This window comes from Protopterus annectens, chromosome 10.part0 (genome assembly GCF_019279795.1).
Source record: "Protopterus annectens isolate FY-2018-M chromosome 10.part0, PAN1.0, whole genome shotgun sequence".
NCBI classification, from domain to species: Eukaryota; Metazoa; Chordata; order Ceratodontiformes; family Protopteridae; genus Protopterus; species Protopterus annectens.
In genome coordinates this window covers 1,242,208,157-1,242,233,023 of record NC_056744.1, presented here as the reverse complement: position 1 = coordinate 1,242,233,023, position 24,867 = coordinate 1,242,208,157, and the positions used below count along the sequence as shown (strand labels likewise).

General features: G+C 44.1%; 1 protein-coding gene across 1 annotated transcript in view; it reads right to left on the bottom strand.

Moving 5' to 3' along the window:
- Window positions 1-24,867, bottom strand: part of LOC122814263 — a 170,731-nt gene that overhangs the window by 66,242 nt on the left and 79,622 nt on the right. The window contains exons 4-5 of the mRNA XM_044086857.1: window positions 16,496-16,634; window positions 3,822-3,952 (exon numbers count right to left, since the gene is read on the bottom strand). Coding sequence (XP_043942792.1) covers window positions 3,822-3,952; window positions 16,496-16,634 — 270 coding nt within the window. The remainder of the gene's footprint in view (window positions 1-3,821; window positions 3,953-16,495; window positions 16,635-24,867) is intronic.

The window sequence follows — 24,867 nt, the reverse complement described above, 5'->3', positions numbered from 1 at the left end:
TCAGGTGAGCTGCAACTACTGCCATGCATTTGGTAAACACCCTGCGGGCTGTGGTAAGTCCAAAGGGCAGAGCCCTGAACTGATAATGGCTGGCTCCCAGCATGGAGCGCAGATGACTCCTGGAGCATCTATCTATTTTGATGTGATAGTATGTGTCCTGTAAGTCTACCAAACACATCCAATCTTTATTTCACAACAGCTGTAAGATGGACTGAACCATAAGCATCCAGAACTTTGCTTTCTTTACAAACAAATTCAGGTTGCTTAGATCCAGAATGTGTCTCAGGTCTCCAGTTTTCTTTGGCACTAAAAAGAAGTGGGAGTAAGTTCTGAATACTTATTGTTCAGTCAGGACCTCTTGAATTACTCTTTTTTGCAGCAGTTTTTGAACCTCTGGTACTGCAAACTCCCTCTGATTGGGTGAAACATCGGAGAGCTTCTTTTATGTCTTTGGAGGTTGAAGGAAAAAGGGAATATAATAACCTCTGGATATAATCCGTAGTACCCACATGTTTTTTGCTATAGTGGTCCAGATGTCTGGCTGCATTGAAAAACTACCTGCCTCTGGAGCTGAGCAGTCAGGCAGTGCTTCAGGAGCACTGATAGGACTTGTCAGAGAAAGGATCTCTGAAGCCCTGATTGTATGGTCCCCCTCTGCCCCTGGGGCAGCATCTGCCATTAAAATTTCCCCATCTGCCCCTGGAAGAAGAATCCCCACATTGATCCTGGAAAGACCCTTGGGATTTCCAGAACCAGGTTTTCTTGTCACCTTTCTGATTTCTGGAAAAAGTACACCGAGGGGTAGAAAACTTCAGAAAAAGTAGAAAAATCAACAGCTCACCACAAAACCTCGGTTCCACCAATAAGCGCTGGTTACCCCAGTGACCACAAGGTAGAAAACTTGACCCCAATGGCAGACAGGGTCTTCCCTTCCTGACCACTGCAGGTTAGTGTATCTTTGCTGGATGGCCCGAACAAAGAGGAGTCATTAAAGGGGGCATTAACAAAGGATGCCTTGAAGAGTTCTGCAAAGTCACAAAGCCTCATGTAGGCATGTCTTGTAATAGCAATATGAGCCGGCTGCCCGTGAGGTGCCCTCCATAGAATGGGAGATAAGCCTCATGGAAGAATTAGACAGGAAAGAAAGAGCAGCCAGTTGGGGAGATACTTTCTTGAAGTCTTCCACTGACATGGTCTCTGTTAGAGAGTTGGCAAGTTCTTTGACCACTCTCCAACCAAGTAAAGTGTACCAGGTAGTTTAACATCCTCAATGAAAAGGTGTCCCGAGGCATAAATGCGCTTACCAGACCTGTCCATTGCTCTGGACTCCCTGTTTGTCAGATGGACAGTGGAGCTCTGTTCAGCTGGCTCCTTTTTGGTAGCTGCTGCCAGAACCATGGCATCTACTGGTATATCCTTAGTCCATCCAACTCCTTCCAGGCCTAGCAGGAAACTAAAAACACAAATTCATCTTCCAGAGGGGTCACCCAGAGCATAGATGGTCCTGTCCAGAAAGCCTCCCAAAATACTGACTCTTCAGAAGGAGTTTGGACTGACCAGCCACCTATTTGCCTCAGGATCTCTAAAATGCCTCTAAAGGAGACATCCTCCAATGGTGATCTTGGGGATCCTTCTCCCTCATCAAAGTCTGTGTCCTCGTTAAGGGACTCCAAGGGGAGTCAATGTGCCTCCTCTTGCACATCTTCTTACGAGGAATCTCCTCTGTGAGATGTTCAGGGAGGTCTTGGAAGAAGAAGGGTCTCCCTCTGGAGGAAGAGTTTGGAAGCTTCTCGGGGTGGGGTGACCCTGGACAGGTATGATAGGCTCAATTCTTCAATTTAATGAGGGATGATGGAGAGGATTATAGCTCAGAGAGGTCAGATTTCCATGAGATAAGAGGACCCTTTCTACAACCTGGAAAGCTGATGGAACCAGACAGTCCCTCCCAACTCCCCTGGAGCCGAAGCAACCAAGGAAGAGAGGGTAGGAACCTCCTATCAATGATCCCTAGGCAGAATCAGACCTGAGCTGTCAAGTGCCAAAATGCTGAGGGGAAAAGGATGGATTCAATAAGGTCGGAGCCAAGCCCCTCCCCCCAGATCCAATGGTGACATCTCAGATCCAAGACCCTTTGCAATCTGACGACACTGGAACACAGCTTGTCAGGGCAACTTTTGGAGTTGAGGAAAGAAGGCTCCTTGGATACAACACCGACTCTTCTGGGTGGCTATGATCCTGGGGTTCTGATACCATTGGTTGGAATGCAGAAGGACACTGCACTGTGATAAGGACACTCGCAGATCCCAGAGGGGATGGAGAAGGCAACACTCCCATCTGGATATGAGTCTTGAGGATCTTCTATATCATTCTGTCTACATCACCTAAGATGCTCTGGCCCTAAGCAATACACCCATCTATTGTGAGCATCAGAATGGGGAATCTTGTGCCCACATTCTGAACAGTGCTTAAACCCAGTTGGTTTCTCCGACATAATAACAAGACCAAATGTAAAGCATGCACACAGAAAACACTATAACCACTAACACAGCAAGAACTCTAACTACACTTTTCTTTTTTTTTCTTTTTTTTAGCAGAACTACCACAATTACAAGAAGAAAAAAAGGGCCAAGGCCCAAAGAAAGCACAGGAAAGGGAATAACAGTAATTCCACCTAACACCTGCAAAAAAACTAATGGGAGGGGAGGATAAAGAGAAAAGATAACTATTAGTATGAATAAAATTGACTTAGATGACACGAAGTTAAAGGAATCCCAGCTCTATCATTCTCAAACTCAAGACCTACAAAAAAACACATCTGTCACTGCTGACATTAAATGAGATCTGGAGAGGCTGGGTAGAGAGTACATCATTATGAGCAGAGGGAGGAGCTCAAGACTTGGATCCTAGTCTGTACAAATGCGGCCGAGTCAGATCCGAGGATTGGATCTGTAACCCAACAGTGAGGAAGAATGAAAAGAACATCAGATGTGTTGTTTACATAAGTAGATTACACTCTCTGACCCAATGTGAAATTGTTAAAGTCAAGTTGCAGTTTTTGTTCAAATACCACATAAATTTAGTGGTAAAAGTCTTATCAAAAATGGCCCTGGCTGCAGCAAACTGAGAAACTCCTTTACAGCAAGTAACACTGCCTCCACCTCTTTCACAATATGTTGTGATAGTGCTGAAGCCAAAGCACCTTAACTAAGTCTGAAAGTGTGGTCACTGATTACAGTCTGCAGCACCTGTCATCACATCTGGTGATAGACAACTAATTTGCTTCCTTTGAAACAGGTAAATGGGTAAATTTGGCAGACTGTTCTGTAAAGGGTTGCATCTGGTTAAAATACTGAATAGTGTGATTCAAAGTAGATGCAAACACCCACAGTGTCCTTCTCATGTAAATCCTGTTATTTGGAATTTACTTATGGAGAAACCACTCTTTTTGCCTGACATCCATGACAAATGTATTGCATCCTGTCTCTTTTTACATGGTAGACAGATTTTATGTTACACTGAATCTAGGATTACACTCGGAAAATGAAGATATGACAGCTCCAAAGGAGGTTTTGCCAGTTCCTGTAACTTATACATACTAAAATGCCAGATTACTATGTGACTTGACCAATAAATAATCTTTAAGGAAGCAATTATGTAGGTGAGAAAATATGGAAATGCTTGTTGACTTTATGTGAGCAAATACTGAGAGCAGACATTTGATAAAACTCCTAGTAGTCATTCCAAAGTCTAGAACTGCAAACTGAAACTGGTGCTGGCCTACCTTAAAGCTTATTTACAAAAGAAAATGTAGCTCTCATTACCTGATTCTTGTTGCAGGAGGCAAGGAGGTGAGATAGTGTAACTCTGTAGCACAGGTAGGACTGCCACAAGAATAGGATGGTGATGATAAAGAGGGATGTTCACTTCCTGTCACCTTCTGTGCATTGTTGGCCTGCAATTATAAACATGAGTAAATTTTAGTGGTTTAAAAAGCAGCTATGAATGAAAAATATGAATAAGTTTATACAAAAGGAAATGAATATACAAACAGAAGAAACAAAACATCCAGAGACAGAAATGGAAAAGAAATGAGGGAAGCAGCATTAATAAACTATAAAAATATATATGTGGGCAGGGCAATACTGAGACACACCAAGGCAGCAGAAAAACAGACAGCAACCTGTAAATTGATGGTAGCAGCCAGATTTCATTTCAGCATGCGGAAATGAGACAATGTACTACATTTAATTTCAACTCACTTTGAAACCAAAACACTCATCTTTCCCTAACAGCTTTGTTATTACAGACTTCAGTGGGCCATAAAAATTGTTTGTGTCTTTCGTCTTTTCCCAGTTAGGGGTCGCCACAGCGGAACTCTGGTCCGCTAATGATTGGCAGTTGATTTTTACGCACTGGCTTGCCAGGCCTGACGCACAACCTTCAACGAACGTACGCCCATTCACGCATGTCTCCATGCAGAAGACGCTCTAGCTGAGAATCGAACCGGACAGCGTCTTACTGTGAGGCGACAACGCTACCGCAGCACCACCACCACGGGGCCTAGTGGGCCACAAAAATATGAAGCAAAATTATGAACATGCTGCAAAATCAGGGAAAGGAAAAAATAGTACACCAAGGATCAAGTACTGAAATCAAATACTTGATATAGGGAAAACATGTGAGAACACCATCTAGTTGTATAGTGAGTTGAGGCAGTTCTATGCATGATATCCAAGAATGAATTACTGAAAAGAATGGTTAATGTGCTTTGCAGGGGAACTTTCTATGTACAGAATGCCCATGCTATGGGTTAATATTGGTAATAATTCAGAATTATTTATATACAGTGTAACATAATGCATGTGAGCTACCTCACTGTAGGTATAGATTGATAGACCTCTAATTAAAAAAAAAATGGGGTGGAGTATTGCTGCAGTTCACCTGCTCATCACTATTACCATGGATACAGGTCTTTATTCAACACTCTGACCATGAGCACAAACTCTAGTCATCGTCATTACTGCTTGTGCAAGTCCCCGCTTTCCCCTGTCACCAATGCTGTAGGCCCCTGCTCACCACCATTACTATTGCTACAAGTCCACACTTATCACCATTACCAGAGATGTAGGCCTGTATTCAACTTCATGACCATCACCACAGACCCTATTCACCATTGTTACTGCTTGTGTATGTCCCTTTCACCACTGCCGTAGATCCCTGCTCTCCACCATCACCATTGCTACAGGTCTTTGCTCATTAGTATTTCCATGGCTGCAAGGCTGTGTTAACCATTATGGCCATGGTTGCTTGCCTCAGTTCATCTACATCATCTGCTCATCACCATCACCATTACCATATTTGCAGGTATCTACCCACCACCATCACCACTGCTGCAGGCCCATGCTCATCACCATTACCATAGCTGCAGGCCTTCATTTACCATCAAGTCCATGGCTGTCCCTGCTCATCACTATCACCACTACCATGTTTGCAGGTTTCTATCTACCACCATCACAATAGCTGCATGTCCCTGCTCACCACCTTTATCATTTGTACGTGCCCCTGCTCCCCACTATTTACCACTGCTGCAGGTCCTCATTTACCATCATCCCCACTGCTGTAGGTATCTGTTTACTACCGTTCGTATTTCTTCAAGTCCATACTCACTGTTATTATAATGGCTGAAGGTCCTTTCCTCACCACTATTACTATATACTAAATGCTATTACCATGGCTGCATGTCTCTATTCACCACCACTGCTACATCTGCATGCACTACTTCACCATTAATTAGCATCCTTGCAGCTATGTGCACATGACAAATGACATACATACATACAAATATTTCAAGCACAGTCATTAATGCCCTTCTAGCTTGTCAATATACCAAAACACTTGTTTCCATAATAAGTGTCCAGGCTAGTCTTAAAAATATATAAACTAGTACTTGCTTTAATGTAATTAGATAGATTGTTCCATACATCAGCTATTCTGTCAGAGAACCATTTAGTACACTTCTTATTCCTATAGAAACTTCTACATAGGTTGTCTGATGATTCTCTAGTACTTTTTGATAACCCCATACATTTCCAGAGGTAGTTGTTTCTAAATGCCCTATATACCTGAATAAGATCTCCTCTTAGATATCTGTAAGAGACACTGTACAAGTTCAGATATTTTAGGCTTTCATAACAACTTAAACTTTCACATCCATGGATGCTCTTGGTATATTTTCGCTGTACTCTTTCCAGTTTGCTCATGCTTGTTTTCTTACAGGGTTTCCATATTGTTATTCCATACTCAAGTTTGGGTCCAATGTAACTAACAAACAAAGACTTCATCATTTTTGATTTTCTAGACTTTATAAATCTTTTTATACAACCTATAGTTCTATAATAAGAAGTTATGTACCTACCATAACGTTCCATGTTAGTTGTCTTCTCTCGCCTTCTTTCTTGCTTGATGGGTTCGGAGCCGATCCCTCGGCTCCGACTCGGCACTTGCTAAGCTCGAGAGTCACTTTTACCAGCTCGAGGCAGCCCCATATCCCATGATGCAAGGCGGTAAGTACCCAGATCTCGTTTGATGACAAAGGGCAATAGCACCAAGCATAAAATACTTCCCAAAGGAAGAAGAAAACTTACAGATGGAAGAAGGACCAGGTCTGAATGGTCTTCAGCATAATAATTTCTTATAACAAGGTCTGTCCAGGCCAGGGGAAGGAGGGAGGGTGCAGAAAGAAGGCGAGAAGACAACTAACATGGAGCGTTATGGTAGGTACATAACTTCTTAATGTTAAGTTGTCAATCTCGCCTTCATTCTTGCTTGATGGGACCGTCCCTAGCACCTCTATCCTGGGTGGCTCAATGGAACAGACTCTTGAGGACTGTAGAGCCAAAACTGGCTCTGTCCCTGGAGGCCAAGTCCAATTTGTAATGGGAAACAAAAGTGTGAGGAGTGGCCCAAGTGGCCGCTGCACAAATAGTGTCTAAAGGAAGTCTAGCTTGAAAGGCTGTAGAAGTAGCTAAGCTCCTAGTTGAATGTGCCTTAGGTTTTGAGCACAGCTGTTTTCCCCTGAGCAGATAAATTTCAGAGATGACCGAAGAAAGCCATCTGGACAAGGTCACTTTAGAAACAGGAAGGCCTTTTTTATTATCCGCATAGGAAACAAAAAGTTGATCAGATTTTCTAAATTCTTTTGTTCTGTCCAAATAATATCTAAGTTGACGGTGGACATCAAGATAATGTAGTTTTTGTTCAGCTCTGTCTGAATAGTTTGGGAAAAATACAGGGAGATCAATGGATTGATTCAAATTGGTCTTTGAAGCGACCTTAGGTATAAAGGTCGGATTAGTTCTCAAAGATACCCTGTCTTTGTGAAAAACCAAATAGGGGGGTCGAACCGATAGAGCATGAAGTTCAGACACCCTCCTGGCCGATGTAATAGCCACTAGGAATAAAGTTTTCCAAGAAAGAAATTTCAGGGAACAAGAAACAGCTGGCTCGAAGGGGAAGAATCAAGGATGTCAGCACTAAATTTAGATCCCACTGAGGAGGAGGATTCCTGACTGGAGGCTTTAGTAGGAAAATTCCTTTCAAGAAGGCCCTGCAGAGCCTATGGGACATAATATTATGATCTGCTACCCGACATGAAAGTTGGAGATAGCAGCCAATTGAACTCTGACTGTGGAAGAAGAGGAGCCTGCATGAAAAATCTCTGCTAAGAAGTCCAGGACTGCCTGAATAGGGGCAGTGAAAGGATCAATATTCTTGGCCTTAGCCCAATAAGAGAAACGTTTCCATTTGCTTGTATAAATCCTCCTGGTAGAGGATTTTAACGAAGCTACTATGATGTCTCTAACTGGATTAGAGATCAAAGGAAGCCTGGCTAAGGAAGGAAGTGGAGCAACCATGCTGTGAGGTTGAGAGAAGGGATAGACCGGTGCAGCTGACCCGATTGGTGAATCAGAAGATCTGGCACTGGGTCCAGATGCCACGGCTGCACCAAAAGGTGATGATGGAGGAACGGGAACCAAACTTGTCGAGGCCAGTAAGGGGCAATGAGAATCAATTTGGCTCTCAAAGCGGTAGCTTTCTGGATAACTTGAGGGATCAGAGGAAATGGAGGAAGGCATAAAGAAGTCCCTGGGGCCAATCCTGGGTCAGAGCGTCTCTGGGGGATGGCCTAGTAGAGGAAGAGACAGAAGAAGTCTGGACATTTGCTGTTTTGGGGAGTAGCAAAAAGATCGCAACATGGACGACCCCATTCCAGAAATATCTCTTCCGCTATAGATTGCTTGAGAGACCACTCGTGAGGCATGAGAATAGCTCTGCTCAATCTGTCCGCTACAATGTTGGTTTTCCCAGGGATATGCGTTGCTACCAGAAACCGATGAGAGGAGATCGCCCATTGCCATAGTCTGAGTGCTTCTCGACACAAGGGGTAGGATTTGGTTCCGCCCTGTTTGTTGATATACCAAACTACAGACATGTTGTCTGTGTGGACTGCAATTGTCCCTACGGGAAGAAAGTCGTTGAGGGCTTGCAACGTTAAAAGCACTGCTCTCATCTCCAGGACATTTATGTGCAGATGGTACTCGACCGGCTGCCACGTCCCGTGAACCATCCTGCCCTGATAATGACCCCCCCACCCGATCAGGGAGGCATCCGTGGTGACAGTGGCTATCGGGGATGGGGGTACAAAGTACCTGCCTTGGTGAACCTGAGGAGATGTGATCCACCAAGCAAGATGATCTTTGCAAGTTTGTGTCACCAGAATCTGGTGACGCATAGGAAGTTGTTGGTACGACCACTGTGTGAACAGCATCCACTGAAGAAGGCGCATGTAGAATCGAGCCAGGGGAAGAAGAGTAATGGCCGCAGCCATGAGGCCTAATATCTTTAGAACCATTCTGGCCTGTACTTTCTTGTTGGCCAGAATGATCCTGACATGACTCTGAATGTCTGAAACTCTTTGATCTGTAAGGGTAGCTGACATCCGAACAGTGTTTAAGTTTGCGCCTATGAATGTAATAGACTGGCAGGGCAATAAGGATGACTTTTCGAAGTTGATCGAGATGCCCAAATGAGAACAAAGATTTATTGTGTAATCCCTGGCTTGTATAAGCTGATGCCTGGTGGTGGCTGACAGGAGCCAGTCGTCGAGATACGGAAACACCTGGAATCCTTGACGTCTCAGGTGAGCCGTGACCACTGCCATGCATTTGGTGAACACTCTGGGGGCTGTAGTGAGACCAAAGGGCAGGGCTCTGAACTGGAAATGACTGGACCCCAGCCGAGCGGAGAAATCTCCTGGAGCGTCTGTGAATTTTGATGTGATAGTACGCATCCTGAAGATCTATTGAGCACATCCAGTTGTCCTTCTGCAAGAAGGGCAGAATTGACTGAAGAGTGACCATTCGGAATCTTGTCTTCCTCACAGACTTGTTGAGTCTGCTGAGATCCAATATTGGTCTCCAGTCTCCCGTCTTTTTGGGGACCAAAAAGAACCTTGAGTAGATTCCGGGCTCTGAATGGTCTGTTGTAACTGGCTGAATGGCTCTTTTTTGCAGTAGTTTTGAGACTTCTAACTCTGCAATTTCCCTTGGACCAGGTGGTACATCTGGAAGGGAATTTGAGGGGAAAGGACTTTCCTCGAAAGGAATTATGTAACCCTTGGATATGATCGACTGTACCCATGTGTCTTGAGTGAGGGAATGCCAGGCTTCTGGGTACAGTGATAATCTTCCCCTGACTGCCTCCAAGGAGGGACAGTCGGGCAACATCTCAGGGATGCTGAAAGGGCTTGTCAGAGAGAGGCTCTCTGTTTCCCTGTTTTTTTGGACCCCCTCTGCCTCTAGAGCAGCGTCTGTTGTTGTTACCCCCTCTGCCTCTAGGGGTAAACTGACCACGTGAATCCGGCGTGACTCCTTGGGATTTGGAACCACATTTTGCCACCTTTCTGTCCTTTGGGGTAAGGTCTAGAAGGGGTGGAAAAACGGACTCCTACAGCAGAAAGAGTCTTGCCGTCCTGCTCGCACCTGGTCAAGGTTTCCTTCACCTGAGGGCCAAACAAAGCTGACCCATCAAAGGGAGAATTTGTGAAGGACGCCTTAAAGGGATCTGCAAAGTCACATAGCTGCATCCAGGCTTGGCGTCTAAGAGCCACACCTGTACCTGCGGCTCTACTCGCTCCATCAGCAGCATATGATATTAGCCGCATGGAGGAGTTTGCAATGGAATTAAGGGTTCCTAGCTGCGAAGCAATTTTTTCTTGAGCCCCTGCAGCTGTAGGATCCTGTACTACTTCACCCAGCTCCTTAAGGATATCCCTCTGGAGTCTGGTGAAGTGACATAGGTAATTCAGCGAGCATGGCAAAGGTCGCTGAGGAAAACATCCGCTTACCGTACCTATCCATGGTCCTAGAGTCCTTATTAGGAGGATGGACAGGTACGGAAGGATCTGCAAGTTCCTTTTTGGTGGCAGCAGCCACCACCATGGCATCAGCGGGGACACCCTTAGTGAGGAATTGCTTGTCACCTGGGGCAGTGATAAATTTTGAAGGCCTCCTAGGGACTGGCTCTACAGAGTCAGGAGCTGCCCACGCCTCGGGCAATAACCTGCATAAGGGGTCGAAGGCGGAGACACCCAGGAGGTGGAGGGCCGAGATCCAAATGCCTCTAGGTATACTGACTCATCCTCAGAGGGATTGTTGGTGGGCCAGTTTCCCCTCTGTTTAAGGAGTTCTAGGATGTCTGAGAAGGAGACATCCTCAGAGGGGGATCTAGGGGATCACTCTGACTCATCAAAGTCAGTATCTGAAGTGATAGACTCGGGGGAGTCTACATGTTTCCTCTTACAAGTCCTCTTCCTAGGATGATCTCCCGAAACATCAGGAGAATCCTCGGAAGAGGGGGAAATTCCCAATGGGGAAACCTGAGGCGGAGGATCTCTGGGTCCTGTAGCAAGAGAAGTGGCAGAGATGTCAACAGGCACCATAGAGGGAGGAGCTAAGGGAACAGACTGCTGACTGATACCAGTGGCCAGCACACTCTTCATCACCTCGAATGCTCCCCTCCCAGGCAGGTCCGAGAGAACCCGTTCGAAGAACTAGGAACTCCAGGGACCACCGAAAGGGAAGTCTCCGAGGCAGATGTCGGAGCCGAGCTCACCAAGGCCGAGGCTCCAAGGGGAAGAGCGGGTTCAGACAAGGGTCCGATGCCACTCACCCCCTCGGAGGAGACCATGGAAGCCCGACCACGAATCCCTCTAAGGAAGGTCTCAAAGAGGAGATAAGAGTAGAGGCTGCAGGAACAGAAGGGCGTATCTTGTCCTCCAGCCGTAGCAGTAACCATTTCCGAAGACTCCAACTCCAAGCTCTGGGGTAGAGTTGAAGGAGGAACTGTAACGGGGTGTGGACCAATAGTCGTCTGTTGAGACGGACTATGTAACATTTGGGCCAGTGCCTGTGACTTAAGTAATCTACTGACCACTCTCTCTAAGTCATGGTCAGAAAGCCTGGATGACTTTGAAGATCGGCTCCGATGGCTCCGTTCCGAAAGGAGAGGTGAAGCCAGAGCCGAAAGTATCGGCTCCAAGGAAGGAGACCTCGACCTCTTCCTGGAAGGAGCCATCGGAACCGATGAAACTATAGACCCTGTCGGAGCCGACAACTTATCGGAGCCGACAGGTAGCCTCGATGCATCGGCTCCAGCCGGAGCCGATACAGCCTCAAAGGTAATGGTGTCGGAGCCGATCGGAGCCGACACCGATGCCTGTGCCACATGGTGGTCAGAGCCGATCGGAGCCGACACCGAAGTGGTCGAAGCAGAATCGGCACCGATAGCCATCGGTGCCGAAGGCTTGGTTAAGCTAGAATCGGCTCCAGCTGGAGCCGATCTCGACTCAGAACGAGTCGGAGCCGAGGCCGCAGGCTTTGACACAGAAGCCTGGGCCTTGGAAGACTTGACAGTCTTAGGTGGAGCCGACTTAGCCGGAGAGCCCTCCGGCTTAAGAAGGCCCCTGAGTATAAGCTTGTTTCTTCTTTCCTGCAGGACTCTCTGGCTGAAAGAATGACAAATAGCACAGGAGTCCTGCAGGTGAAGAGGGCCCAGGCAATAAAGGCAAGAAGTGTGACCGTCTGTCAGAGACATCTTCTGACAGCACGAGTCACACTTCTTAAAGCCTGAGACCCTTTCTTTTGACATGGTGTCACACAAAACACACACACACACCAGTCAAAGCCTTTAATTTTAAATATACCAAAAAGGTATAAGTACCAACACACACACACACCCTAACAGGGGGGGATGGGATGGGTAAAGTCTGACTAAAAAAATAATAAGAGACAGACAAATTTCTGTCAGAAACAGATTAAAACTAAATAAAAACTAACAATAAGGGGTTTTAAAGTTTAAAAGGGGCTAAATAGCGAAATAGTAATCACTTACCAGGAGCTGGTAAAAGGAGGACCTCATAAGCGAAGCGGCAAACGAGATCTGGGTACTTACCGCCTTGCATCATGGGATATGGGGCTGCCTCGAGCTGGTAAAAGTGACTCTTGAGCTTAGCAAGTGCCGAGTCGGAGCCGAGGGATCGGCTCCGAACCCATCAAGCAAGAATGAAGGCGAGATTGACAACTTAACATCTATCATTAACCAATTGGTTGATATGATTAGCTGAATCTACCCATATGCCCAGGTTCTTAAATGAGTGTACAGTTTTAATCACTGTGTGCTGTATTAAATATTCACCTTTCAATTTATGCCTACCAAATCTCATATACTTAGTTTTTGATGTACTTATCAGCATATTATTCTCCTGTGCCCAAATGGTCAATTTAGTCAAGTTATTTGGCAGACATGCCTTCTCTATAAAAACGTGTAATCAGTTTACCCAACTTCAGGTCGTCTGCATATACACTGTAGAACACCTCAGATAAATAAAAGCTATGTCTGAAAGATACAATCTAAACAAGTTAAGGGCCTAGGACAAAGCCCTGTGGGACACCCTGACTGTAACCAAGGATTTCACCTGTCCAGTTGCTGTATGATATTTGCCATGTCCTATCTGTAAGCCATGCAGCTATGCATCTTATCAAGAGTACATCAATACCTAGTTGTGCTAATTTATTGATCAGTGTTTTGTTTATGACCCTGTCAAATGCTGAAGTTAAATCTACATAAATTACATCACAGCATAATTTTTCATTCATAACTGTTATTATATTGTTATAGAACATCATGTTACAGGTGGTAATAGATCTATTTTTAACATATGCATGGTTTCAAATCCCAACCTATCCAGTTCTGCCAATAACTTATCCAATATAATCTTGTCCATTATTTTTCCACAAGATGAAAGTAGACTTAAGGGTATATATGACTCTGGATTTGTCCTACTCCCCTTTCCCTTAAAGACAGGTTTAATAAGTGCATGTCTCCAGTCTTGAGGAATCTCCCCATATTTATATGACCTAGTGAATAATAGATGTAATGGTACCGTAAGTTCTTGCTGAAGTGTTCTTGGGTCATTGTTATTAATTCCATCTCCTCCCTGTATTTTGTTTGGATCTAGTTTGTGCAGTTCTTTTTCAATACAATCTAATTTTATTCCAGTATGTGGGGTAACCCGGATGACACCAGGACAACTTATCACCCCTTTTGGGAAGCCAAACTGTTTTGCATAAGATTTTGTAAATATATGTATAATCTGTTGTGTCTGAGAATAAATTTAAGAGTCTGCACACAGTTTACCAATTTGTGTGTCTTTACTACTTCCACATCTTATGTATCTATAAAAAGGTTTCCTATTATGCTCAATAGCTTTATATAAATTTTCTTCAAAATGTTCTTGATCTTGTCACACACTATGCTTAATCTGTTTGTCCAGCTTGTTTATTTCAGTTTTCAAAGTTGTAGTTCAATCTCTCTTCCATTTCTTATATTTTTTTGTCTCTCACCTTAATCATACATCTTGTTCTTATCGAAATATATCCTCCTGAAGTTGTATGCCTAGATCCTAATATTAAATATTTTTTTGATTTTTGCACAGACAATTTCTCTTTCAAAACTTTCCACATTCCATCTGCAGTTTTTCCACTGAACACCTCACTCGTTAGTTTTACATAGTGACTGTTTTGCTTCCATATAATCTGTAATTAACCTTCTGTGCATTGATTTAGATTTCAGTTTGGCAGAATTATCTAGCAACAAATTAATCTTTATCCTGACATTTACTTGTGGTGAGCAGTTTATCCTGACTACCGAATTGCCGAAAGTGCTCTTGGTATATTGGTAAAACGTGACTTGAAGTAACAGTCATTTTTTTAGGAACACAAACAATGTCTAGTATGTTCCGTCCTTGGTAGGTTTTTTTTTTACAGTCTGAAGCAATTGTTGTTCCTGAACATATATTGTGAATAATTTCTTTACTAGCATTGTTGAATCAATATTATTCCAGTCTGTTTCTGGCAAATTTAAGTCCCCAGCTAATATCATTCTTCCCTCCTGTGTTTCATGCAAGAAATGTATGAATTCCTCTAAGTCATCTGCACTTGACTTTGTTGGTCTATACACTCCAACAATTATTATATGTTCCAGGGTTGTCTTTATTGTCGCAGTTATACAGTCTGTAGTATTGGTGTTATCATTGAACATGTAATAATCACAGGTCTCATAACTATCTTTAATCCATATCATAACACCTCCACCTGAATTTTTGTAAGAATGTCTGTTACAATAAAACATTTATACACTGACAGAACTGGTTTCCAGTCATTGTTCTTTAACCATGTTTCACAAACAATAACATCCATCTTGTGGGAACATAGCAAATTTTCCAATAAAAAAACTTTGTTGTTACAACCATCACAGATGCATCGAATGTTGCTATCTGTGAAGTGCTAAATTTTCAGCCTTGCAAAAATCCTGCCTAGTGTTTATCAAATATGGCAAAATATCCACTGTAAAAATTCTCTTCCCTGATCTTGACAAATGCACAACGTCCTGTCTGAATACATGTGTGCCTCAAACTAGGCTTGGATGCTCCACATATTTCCATTTTTTAAAACAGGTTATTTTTCCCATGTAGGTATTTACCCAAAGCATCTTTTCATTACATACACACCACCAATGCTATATCTGTGGATCAATATACACTACCACTGCCACATCTGCAGACCCCTATATACTTCCACTGGTATACTTGCCAGTCCCTGTACAACTGCCATAACTAAAGGTCCCCACACACCGCCCACTACCATCCATTCAGGCCCCATTTCACCACCCATTATTACCACTGCAGCTCCCTCTACACTACAACTGCCCTACATACCACCAACAATACTATCTCTGCAGGGAACTGTAAACTACCAATGCCAAACTTGCGGGTCCTATGCTCACCACTTGTTACCATCCCTGCAGGTCTCTGTACTCACCCACCAGTCCCATACATACAGGTCCTCATACAACACGACTACCATTCCTTCAGGACTTTTTGTACCACTCATTAGCATCTGTGCAGCAAACTATATACCACCACCACCACCACTAGTACTGCCATACCTGCAGGACTGTTTGCAACACCACTGTCATACATGCAGATCACTTTTCTCACTAGCCATTACTGTCCTTGCAGGTCCTTATCCACCATCACCACCATCAATGACATACCTGCAGGTCCCTGTACAACAGCACTGACATTTCTGCAAGTCCTTGTACACCATCACTGCCATATGTATAGGTCCCCTGTTCACCATCCATTACCAACCCTCCAAGTCCCTAAACAGTATGACCACTACTATGCCTGCACATCCTTGTAGACCACCACCAATGCCATACCTGCATGTCCCTGTATAACATCACTGCCCTACTTGCCTGTCCTTGTATACCCTCACTGCCATACTTGCAGGTCTCCTGATCACCACCCATTACCTTCTCATCAAGTCCTTATACAGCATGGCCGCTGCTATACTTTCAGGTCCCTGTACACACCACTGCCATACCTGCAGGTCCCTGTACAACACCACCACCACCACCAATGTTATACCTGCAGGTCCCTGTACAACACCACTGCCATACCTCTGCCTGTCCTTGTATACCCTCACTGCCATACTTACAGGTCCCTTGATCACCACCCATTACCTTCTCACCAAGTCCTTATACAGCATGACCACTGCTATGCCTGCACGTCCCTGTACACCACCACCACCAATGCCATACCTTCAGGTCCCTGTACAACACCACTGCCGTACCTGCATGTCCTTGTATATGTTCACTGCCATACTTACAAGTCTCCTGATCACAACCCACTACCACATCCCCAATTACCCATACAGCATGACCACTGCTATGCCTGCATACCCCTGTACACCATCAGTACCATACCTGCAAGTCCTCTGATTAACACACATTAGCATCTATGCTAGTCTCTTTATGCTGCTTTTACCATCATTAGTCTTTGATTCACTTATACAACTATAACAAGAGGTCATACCTTTCTAACTTGGGGAAATGCGTGTTTATTTTCTGGTGTTATTTGCTTCTCTGACTTTTGAAAAGGCTGTGTTTTTATGGGGTTTGATGAGAAGTTGTTGGAGGTGGAAGCTTCTAAATACCTCTTGGAGTCTAGAATTCTAAAAAGAATGAAGACAAAACATTAACAGATACAAGTACAACCTGGCTAGTAGAAACAACCTTTTGCAAAGGTTCTGCAGAAATCCAGTCCTGTAAAGCCAGAAGAACAGCACAGCAAAGAATAAGTCCACTGTGTAATGCTGGTGCTGAGAAACAATGGGTGTTAGACACAAAAGAGGTCAAAGGGCAAATGCATTAATTTCAGTTATTTTTAAAACAAATTAGCTGCAGTATGTAATACCAACATGATAAAGACATTTCTGTCTCTAATCAATATATTTTTGCTCTCTCAGCTTTTGTCCCTTACATCTAGCTCCCTCACTAATTTTTCCACCTCTGTTTTCCTCTAATCATTTACTTGTTAGACATGCTTTTTAGGGTAGCAAGACAATAGCAGAAACAGGTTTAGCTGGGCTGGGCAAGGGCCTACTACTGTTCCTTTATACCTTAGATTTTCTTCTTCTACTGATATGTCTGTGCTGTGCCTCTTGGTAACAAGACATGCACATAGTTCTGTGTGCACACATCAAGATAAATAAGATGGTCAATCACATCCTGAATGATGAGCTTCTGCACGTAGCAGAACCCTCACCTGTGTGTGTGTGCAGGGGTAAATAGCAATAAACTGATTCATCCTAGAGTCTCCTTCTACAAGTCAACTAGTCACCACTCCACATCCTGTTCCCTGGGTAAACACTAACATCTACATCCTGGTTACCAGTAACAAAGTCAGACACATTCTGCTTCCATGCCAGCAGGTCAGCCAGTAGGTGCAGACATTACAAAAGCACTGCTGAGGCTTCACCAGGGCCATGCCTGTTCAATACTTGCTAAAATACACTGCTGGGTAGCACATGTTAGAGTAACAAAAAAAAGTACCACTTCCATTCCTGTGGTGTCAATAAAAGCTCAGCAGAATTGGCAATCACAGAATGCAATCAGAGAGAATAAAGGAAGTTAGAAGATCACAAGTACAAACGTGTGAAATGATTAAAATATGTGTAAAAACATAAAAGCAGACCATTTTTTGAAAAGCTCTTTTGATGTAGAAATGAAGATCAATAGGTAAAGGGATCTACAGATGAATCTTATAAGTAATAGTGGATGCCAGAGAAAATAAGTTAAGGAAAAATGTTAAGGCTTCTAAAGCAGAAATTATGGAAATAGAATGCAATACTCTGTGGAAGGAGTGAAAAGCATGCTGGCTGCAGAAGCCATCTAAACTTGTTTGTAACATTATCCTATCATCTCAACAAAGGATTTGTTCACAAAGTAACTGGTGTTTTTTTTTCTAGAAAGAGGAGTAGAAGAGAAGGTACAAACTATAATGGTTGCTTGTCCCTGTTCACTTCCATTACCACAGCCGATCTTCAGTAACCCTGAACCAATGAGTTCATATGGTGGAAAGTCAAGTATGTTGGTTGTGAAACTCTAATTCTCAGAGGTGTTCTTCAAATGCAGGTAGAAAGGCAAATGTGCTTTAAGGAATAACTTGACCTCCTGGCGGTAGGCCACAATTCTGCCTTTCACAAAGTTATGATGTCTAGAACTAGCCAACACATGTACTTTGATTCATGACTATCTGAAGCCAAACTGTATGGATGCCTTATTTTAAATGGCATGTCCTACTCCAGTTTGGAAATCTTAACTGTTTTCCTTGAAAACAAATTTACTCAAGCTTCACCCCCTCTCATCCCATTGCCTCCCTAATTTCTTCTGATACTATCCCACCCAAAGTCACCCAAGGACATATCACATAGTTCTCTAACTAAAATGAAAAACACTAGTTCTATTGATCCAGACAATATCTGCTTGCAAGTCCCAAGCACCACATACTCCACCCCCTTCAGTTTGGAGTACTGCCATAGTAGTACCTATCCACAAGGGTGGCACCAAGGCATAGCCTGGTAACTATTATTATTGCTAACCTAATTAAAATGACACAGATGACTTCCATACTATAAATCTCAATCAATTTGGATTTGCTAAAATAGGTCATGTTCACTTGATATGGAAGAGTTCTTTATCAAGAACATGGAAACTACAGGTGTAGACCATTCCATTCATATTGCCTGCATAGACCCTGTCAAACTCTTTAACACCATTCTCTATACAAGAATGAAAGGTAAATTGCTGAGTCACAACATAAGACCTTATAAAGTCTACTGGATAACAAACTGGCTTATATAGCAGGACTTACAGGCTCCCAACTAAAATGTTTGGCACTCAAAATTCCAAGTGCTGACATGCTGAAAAAAAGACAAAAATTCCAGAAAACTCTTCTCCTTTAAAATTATTTTTTTGCAGGGGCCAAGCCCCGTGCACCCACTGATGTGTGTGTGTGTGGGGTGGTAAGAATCCACACCCCTGAACTTACATATACCAACTCTGAGATCATACCTCAGAGAAAAGGGAATATTGTGAGAAATGCCAATCTTGGACTTCATATATGTAAGCCTATTTTTGGCCATTCAGTCTCCATGATTTGGGACTTGCTCTAGTGGGTCCTGACATTTCAAATGGCTATTGGACTTACATCATAAAGGTGGACAGTGTCACCTGCAGATGTTGCCAGCAGTATTCCACAGGGCTCTATAACAGATCCACTTTCATTTGACACCTTCTTCAACTATGTGAAATTGACCAATCAGGGATTCTTGGTAGCCAAGTTTATAGATGAGTGTGAACTAAGAACAGCTGTTTATTCTACCCATGAGTCCTAAATTCTTCAGCATGGCCTAATTCAAGCTGCTATACTAATCATGGGTTCACCTTATAAAAATTTCAAAGTGCAGCATTGTTTCCACCAGTGAAGTCTACACCCCCTCACATATCATGTAATGGGCATGCCCACGAAACAGACTATGTCATCAAAGAACTAGGTATTTATAAAGACCTTGAGCTGTCTTTTGACCAATATGACTTACTCGTACAGTAGATGTCCTTCAGCCTCACACAGTTTATTTGTCAAGGTATCTCATTCAGGTCAAAGAATGTCTTTCTACTGCTGTATTCGTGGTTTAACTATAACAGCAACTTTTGGATCAAGTGATTCAGAAGAAAGGCATGCAGGAGGCCCTGACATCATGGGAATGAGGAAACATCTATCTTACATGATACCTCCAAAGGAGTATTTGAGCAGACTCTGGAGTTACAAAGTCATCTACTTATGGAGTTCAACATTCATCAGCTATGGCACTGAATAGAAATTATGTACTTACCATAACTTGGTATCTGTGTTGTCCAATTTTATTATGCATCATGAATGGGTCTTTGGAACCGTCCTCTGATCCAGCTTGGCCATTTCTTCTAAACAAAAGATCCTAGCCTCAAGTTCCTCCCTCTCCCATGATGCCTCACTCCTCTTCAAACCCTCAGATCGAGTTTGCTGCCACTTCATCAAGAGGGTTACCCAAAGGTAAAAGAGATACAGAGAAAGAGACTTACTGGAGGACAAACTAGGAACCAGTGGGTTCCGTAATCCTCTCGATCGCTCTCAACTGTACAAGGAAGGAGAAGGGGGTAGGATTTGATGCATAATGAAATCGGACAACTGAGATACCAAGTTATGGTAAGTACATAACTTCTAATCTGATGTTGTCCATTTCATTGTGCATCACAAATGGGTCAGTGTCCCCAGCTATATAAACCCTAGAAAGACTTCAAAGAAGACTATAACTGAGCACTGTGGAACCAAAGAATGCTCTGTTCCTGGAAATAATGTCCAACTTATCATGAGATACAAATTTATGAGCTATGGCCCAAGCAGCTGCTGCACAAATTTCATCAACTGGAGTTCTAGCCAAAAAGGCTGATGAAGTAGACATTGATCTGGTAGAATGGGCTGTAACTGAACGGAGAAGTTTCTTGCCTTGCTGAAAATAATGCATGAACAACTGCTCTGATATTCTGTGAGATCTAGTTCTATGTAAGTAGAAATGTAACTGCCTGTGAACATCCAAGGAATGCAGCATATATTCACCTTTATTAGAGTAATTAGGGAAAAATACGGGCAAGTGGATGGTCTAATTAATATTTGTATCTGAAGCGGTCTTTGGTATGAATGAAGGATTCATCCTAAGAGAGACTCTATCTTTAAAGAAGGTTATATACGGCAATTTAGAAGACAGCATTTGTAATTCTGACACTCTTCTAGCCAATGTAATAGCCACAAGAAAGTCTGTCTTCCATGACAGATACTTTAACTGACAAGAACTAGCAAGTTCAAAGGGTTTCTGGGTGAGTCCCTGCAGTGCCAATGTAAGATCCAAAAGAAGTTTTTGCACTTCTAGAAGGGCAATCTCCCTCTAACTGGGTTGCATGTCAGGGAGATGCTCCTTGGTGCTGGGAGGAGGAAGGGAAAAGTGAATATAGTAGCCTCTGGAAATTACGTTTATCACTCAGGTGTCGTTTGCTATGTCTGTCTAGGTTTCTGGGTGTAAGGATAGTCTGCCCCCGACTGGCTCCAGTGTAGGACAGCTGGGCAGCCCTTCAGGAGTGCTTAAAGGGCATCTTACAGAAGGGTTTCCCTGAAGCCCTGGTTTTGTGGACCCCCTCTCCCTCTAGGGCAGTGTCTACCATTGAATCCTCTCTAGAAGAGGATTTGTCTTGCAAACCAAGAAAAGGCCCTTGGGATTTATGGAACCACATATTCTTCCTGCTCCATTGGTTCCTGCAGAATGTCCACTGGGAGGAAGAAAACTCGTTCCCTATAGCAGATAAGGTCTTGCCCACCTGTTCGCTTGTGGGTAAGAGTCTCCTTAACCAACGGTCCAAACAAGGAGGAACCATCAAAGGGGTGCTACTAAATAATGCCTTAAAGGGGTCAGCAAACTTGCACAGTCTCATCCAGGCATGTCTCATGAGGGCTATGCCTGAACCGGCCACTCATGAGGTTCCCTCTGCCATGTGGGAGATTAACCTCATTGAGGAGTTAGCAACTGAAGCCATAGTGGTCAGCTGGGTGGAAAACTTTTTGAAGTCCTCCTCCGACAGTGACTGCATCAGAGAGGTGGGGGATTTTCTTCACCAGATCTCTCTCTCTCTGGAGGTGCATGAAGGGTGCCAGGTAAGGCATACACCCACTTCCCATGTCTGTCCAAGTCCTGAGACTCTTTGTTAGGGGGATGAACAGTATAACTCTGTTCAATTAGTTCTTTTTTGGTGGCTGCTGACACCGCAATGGCATCAACCAGGACACCTTTACTCCAGAAGGGGTGATCCTCAGGGGGGCTAAGGTACTTATCCATGTGCTTCAAAATTGGTTCCATGGTGTCAGCCTCCTTCCACGCCCAGCAGGCAATGAGGTCAATAAGCTGATCTTCCAGTGGAGTCACCTAGGATGTAGATGGTCCCATCCTGTATGCCTCCAAGAACACTGACTCCTTGAGAAAGGGGGTTAGGAAGACCATCCACCCTTTTGTTTCAGGATTTCTAAAATATCTCAAAAGAAGATATCATTGGGTGGTGATTGAGGGGACCCTTCCCCTTTGTCAAAGTCAGTGACCTCTGTCAGAAACTCCAAAGGGGAGTCTAGGTGTTTCCTCTTGCACTGACACTTCTGGGAGACTTCCTCCGCAGGATACTCGGGGGAGGACTCAGAAGATAAGGGAACCCCTTGCTGAGGGGTAGGCTGGAACCTCTCTGGGAGGGGCTCACCATGGATTGGATGGATGGAAACAAATCTTTCATCCACAGGGAACTGGGTAGGGCCTGGTGGAGGAGGGACCATGTCTCGTGGAGGCAAGAAAGCCCTCTCTGCCATCTGGAATGTTGAGGATGCTGGGAGAACCTTCCCTCCCACCCCAGAGGCTGAAGCCCCTAAGGGAGAAAAAGATGAGACCATCCTGGATTTGACATCACCAGAAGACACTAGCCCCAAGCTGTCAAAGGCTGAGGCCCCCAGGGGAAGCGATGGCTCCGAGAAGGTCATAGCTGACACCAGCCCCAAGGCCCCAGGACCAACACCTTGGATGGGACCAGCTCTGCTCCAACTGAATTGGGGCCCAGTCAGTCTGGGACGATGTTGGAGTTGGGGAAAGAGATAGCCCCACGATCCAATGCCAGTCCACTTGGGAGTACCAGACCCTGCAGCTCAAAAGCCACAGCTGCCATATCAGGATTGGAGCTCTCATGGATCCAGCATGGGTTGGAGAAGGCAAAGTCCCCAGCTGGATCTGGGCTTTGAGGAAACTCCTCATCATCTGATCCATATCAGAGTGGGACAGCTAAGAGGATCAAGAAGACAGGGAGGAATGAGTCAACTGAACTGGTGACATGCTTGGCCAGGCGGTCTAAGCCTGTGAGGGGGACTTCCTCCAGTGTGCAGTATGGCTCAGAGAACTCCAATCCGGTTGGGTGTGACCCAGAGTCTGCCCAGAGATGAGAAGCTATGGATACAGATGATTTCCAATGGCTCTGAGTGGCTGTTTGGACCCGAGGTCTGGGGATCCTGCAGAATGGTAGGTTTGTTTGGAACTGACTCCGCTGGATCTGAGGGGCCTCTCAGATCCAGAGAGAAGCAAGCTCAGGAGGAATACAATGATAATGGATCCAAAAGCTTCCTTCATTTTTTGGAGCAGAAGACGATGTCCCCAGGGAAGCAGAGGGGGCACACTTCTTTTGAACAGAGATCTGGGCTCCAGAAGAAGGAAGAAGCCCTCTCAAAATAAGCTTATTCCACCTGTTGGTGAGGGCCAGGTGATTGAAGGCTGAGCAGATGTCACACGGCATCTCCAAGTGCCCTGGACCCAAGCAATAAGCACACCTCTTGTGGGCATCTGATTGGGGAATCTTATGCCCACCAGAGGCACACCCCTTAAAGCCAGAGGGTTTGTCTGGCTTGTCTGACATGTTGGAAGGACTGCACTCACCCAGGAACTGCTTGCACACACACTCACAACCAACTACTGTACCACTAAAAAGTACAACTAAAAAAACTAAAAAATAGAGGGAAAGATTTTTTTTTAAAAGAAGAAAGAAAATGGAAAGAGAGAGAGAGAACAACAGGAAGGCAGGAAGGGCCTTAATGCCAGCGAAAAACTGAAGAAAACTGCCTAACAGAAGGGGAGGTTAATCTCTAAAGGTATGTTAAAAGAATATAAGGGGTTCCTATCAGCTGACAAAAGATGCAGGTTAGCGAATGCGACTTGGTCGAGCTGTAAATGCCAAAACGGCAAAATATCAAAGCGGCATGTAAGCGAATTCTTTACCTGGGAAAGAATTTGCTTGGCCGCTTAGGTAGTTTGCCATTTTCGGCACTGTAGTGCAGTCTCGGAGTTGGTATATTTAAGTGGGGGGGGGGCAAAGCCCCCATGTACTAAAGTGTTTTCTTTTTTTTTTTTTTTTGTTGGAACAGTGATTTCTTTCCCTTGGAAAAAAATCGCTATTCTGACAGTTCGGTTTTGTAAGCTTTCGCTTACATGGGGTCGATTAATCACCATTCGCTAACCTAAGCATTCGATTATCTAATATAGACCCACTATAAGGAAGAAAGAGTTTGAAATTTACAAGAAAAATTACAAGAAAATTACAAGAAATTCCTACTTATCTGAGGAGAGGCCCGCAATCGCGTCTGTGTGGAAGGTGGCAAATGAGATCTGAGGGTTTGAGGAGGAGTGAGTCTGGAAGAAATGGCCAAGTTGGATCCCAAGATAGAGCTGATGCATAATGAAATGGACAACATCAGATCAAACTTTATCCAGTGTCCATTTGTAGTCCACTGAAGATTTCCAGGATCATTATGAACCTCATAAATAAAGACATAGGTGACCTCCAAACCTTGGATCCTACCCAATTCGGCTTCGTCTGTCTAGGGCAGATCATGCCTGCTAAATCTAGTGGAATTTTTCAAAAATGTGACCAGGGCCATTAATGAGGGCAAATCTGTGCACACAGCATACCTTGACTTGGCAAAGGTTTTTGTCACAATCTCACACTCAGGCATTACCGATAAACTTAGCAAATTGAATGTAAACCCTTTTGTTGTAAGATGAGTTGCTAACTGGCATACTATCAAAGTGGGCAACTCCACATCAACCAGCAGACCTGTTATTACTGGGATGCCACAGGGATCAGTGCTGGGCCGCCTACTTTTTGGTATATAGTTTTCAGAAGTTCAGGTCAATATTAAAGGGTTGTGGCTGACCAAGTTTGCAGATGACTGCAAACTAGGTACAATTACTGAATCCCCAAATGATGTCAGTATACTCCATGAGGGTCTTATGCATGCCA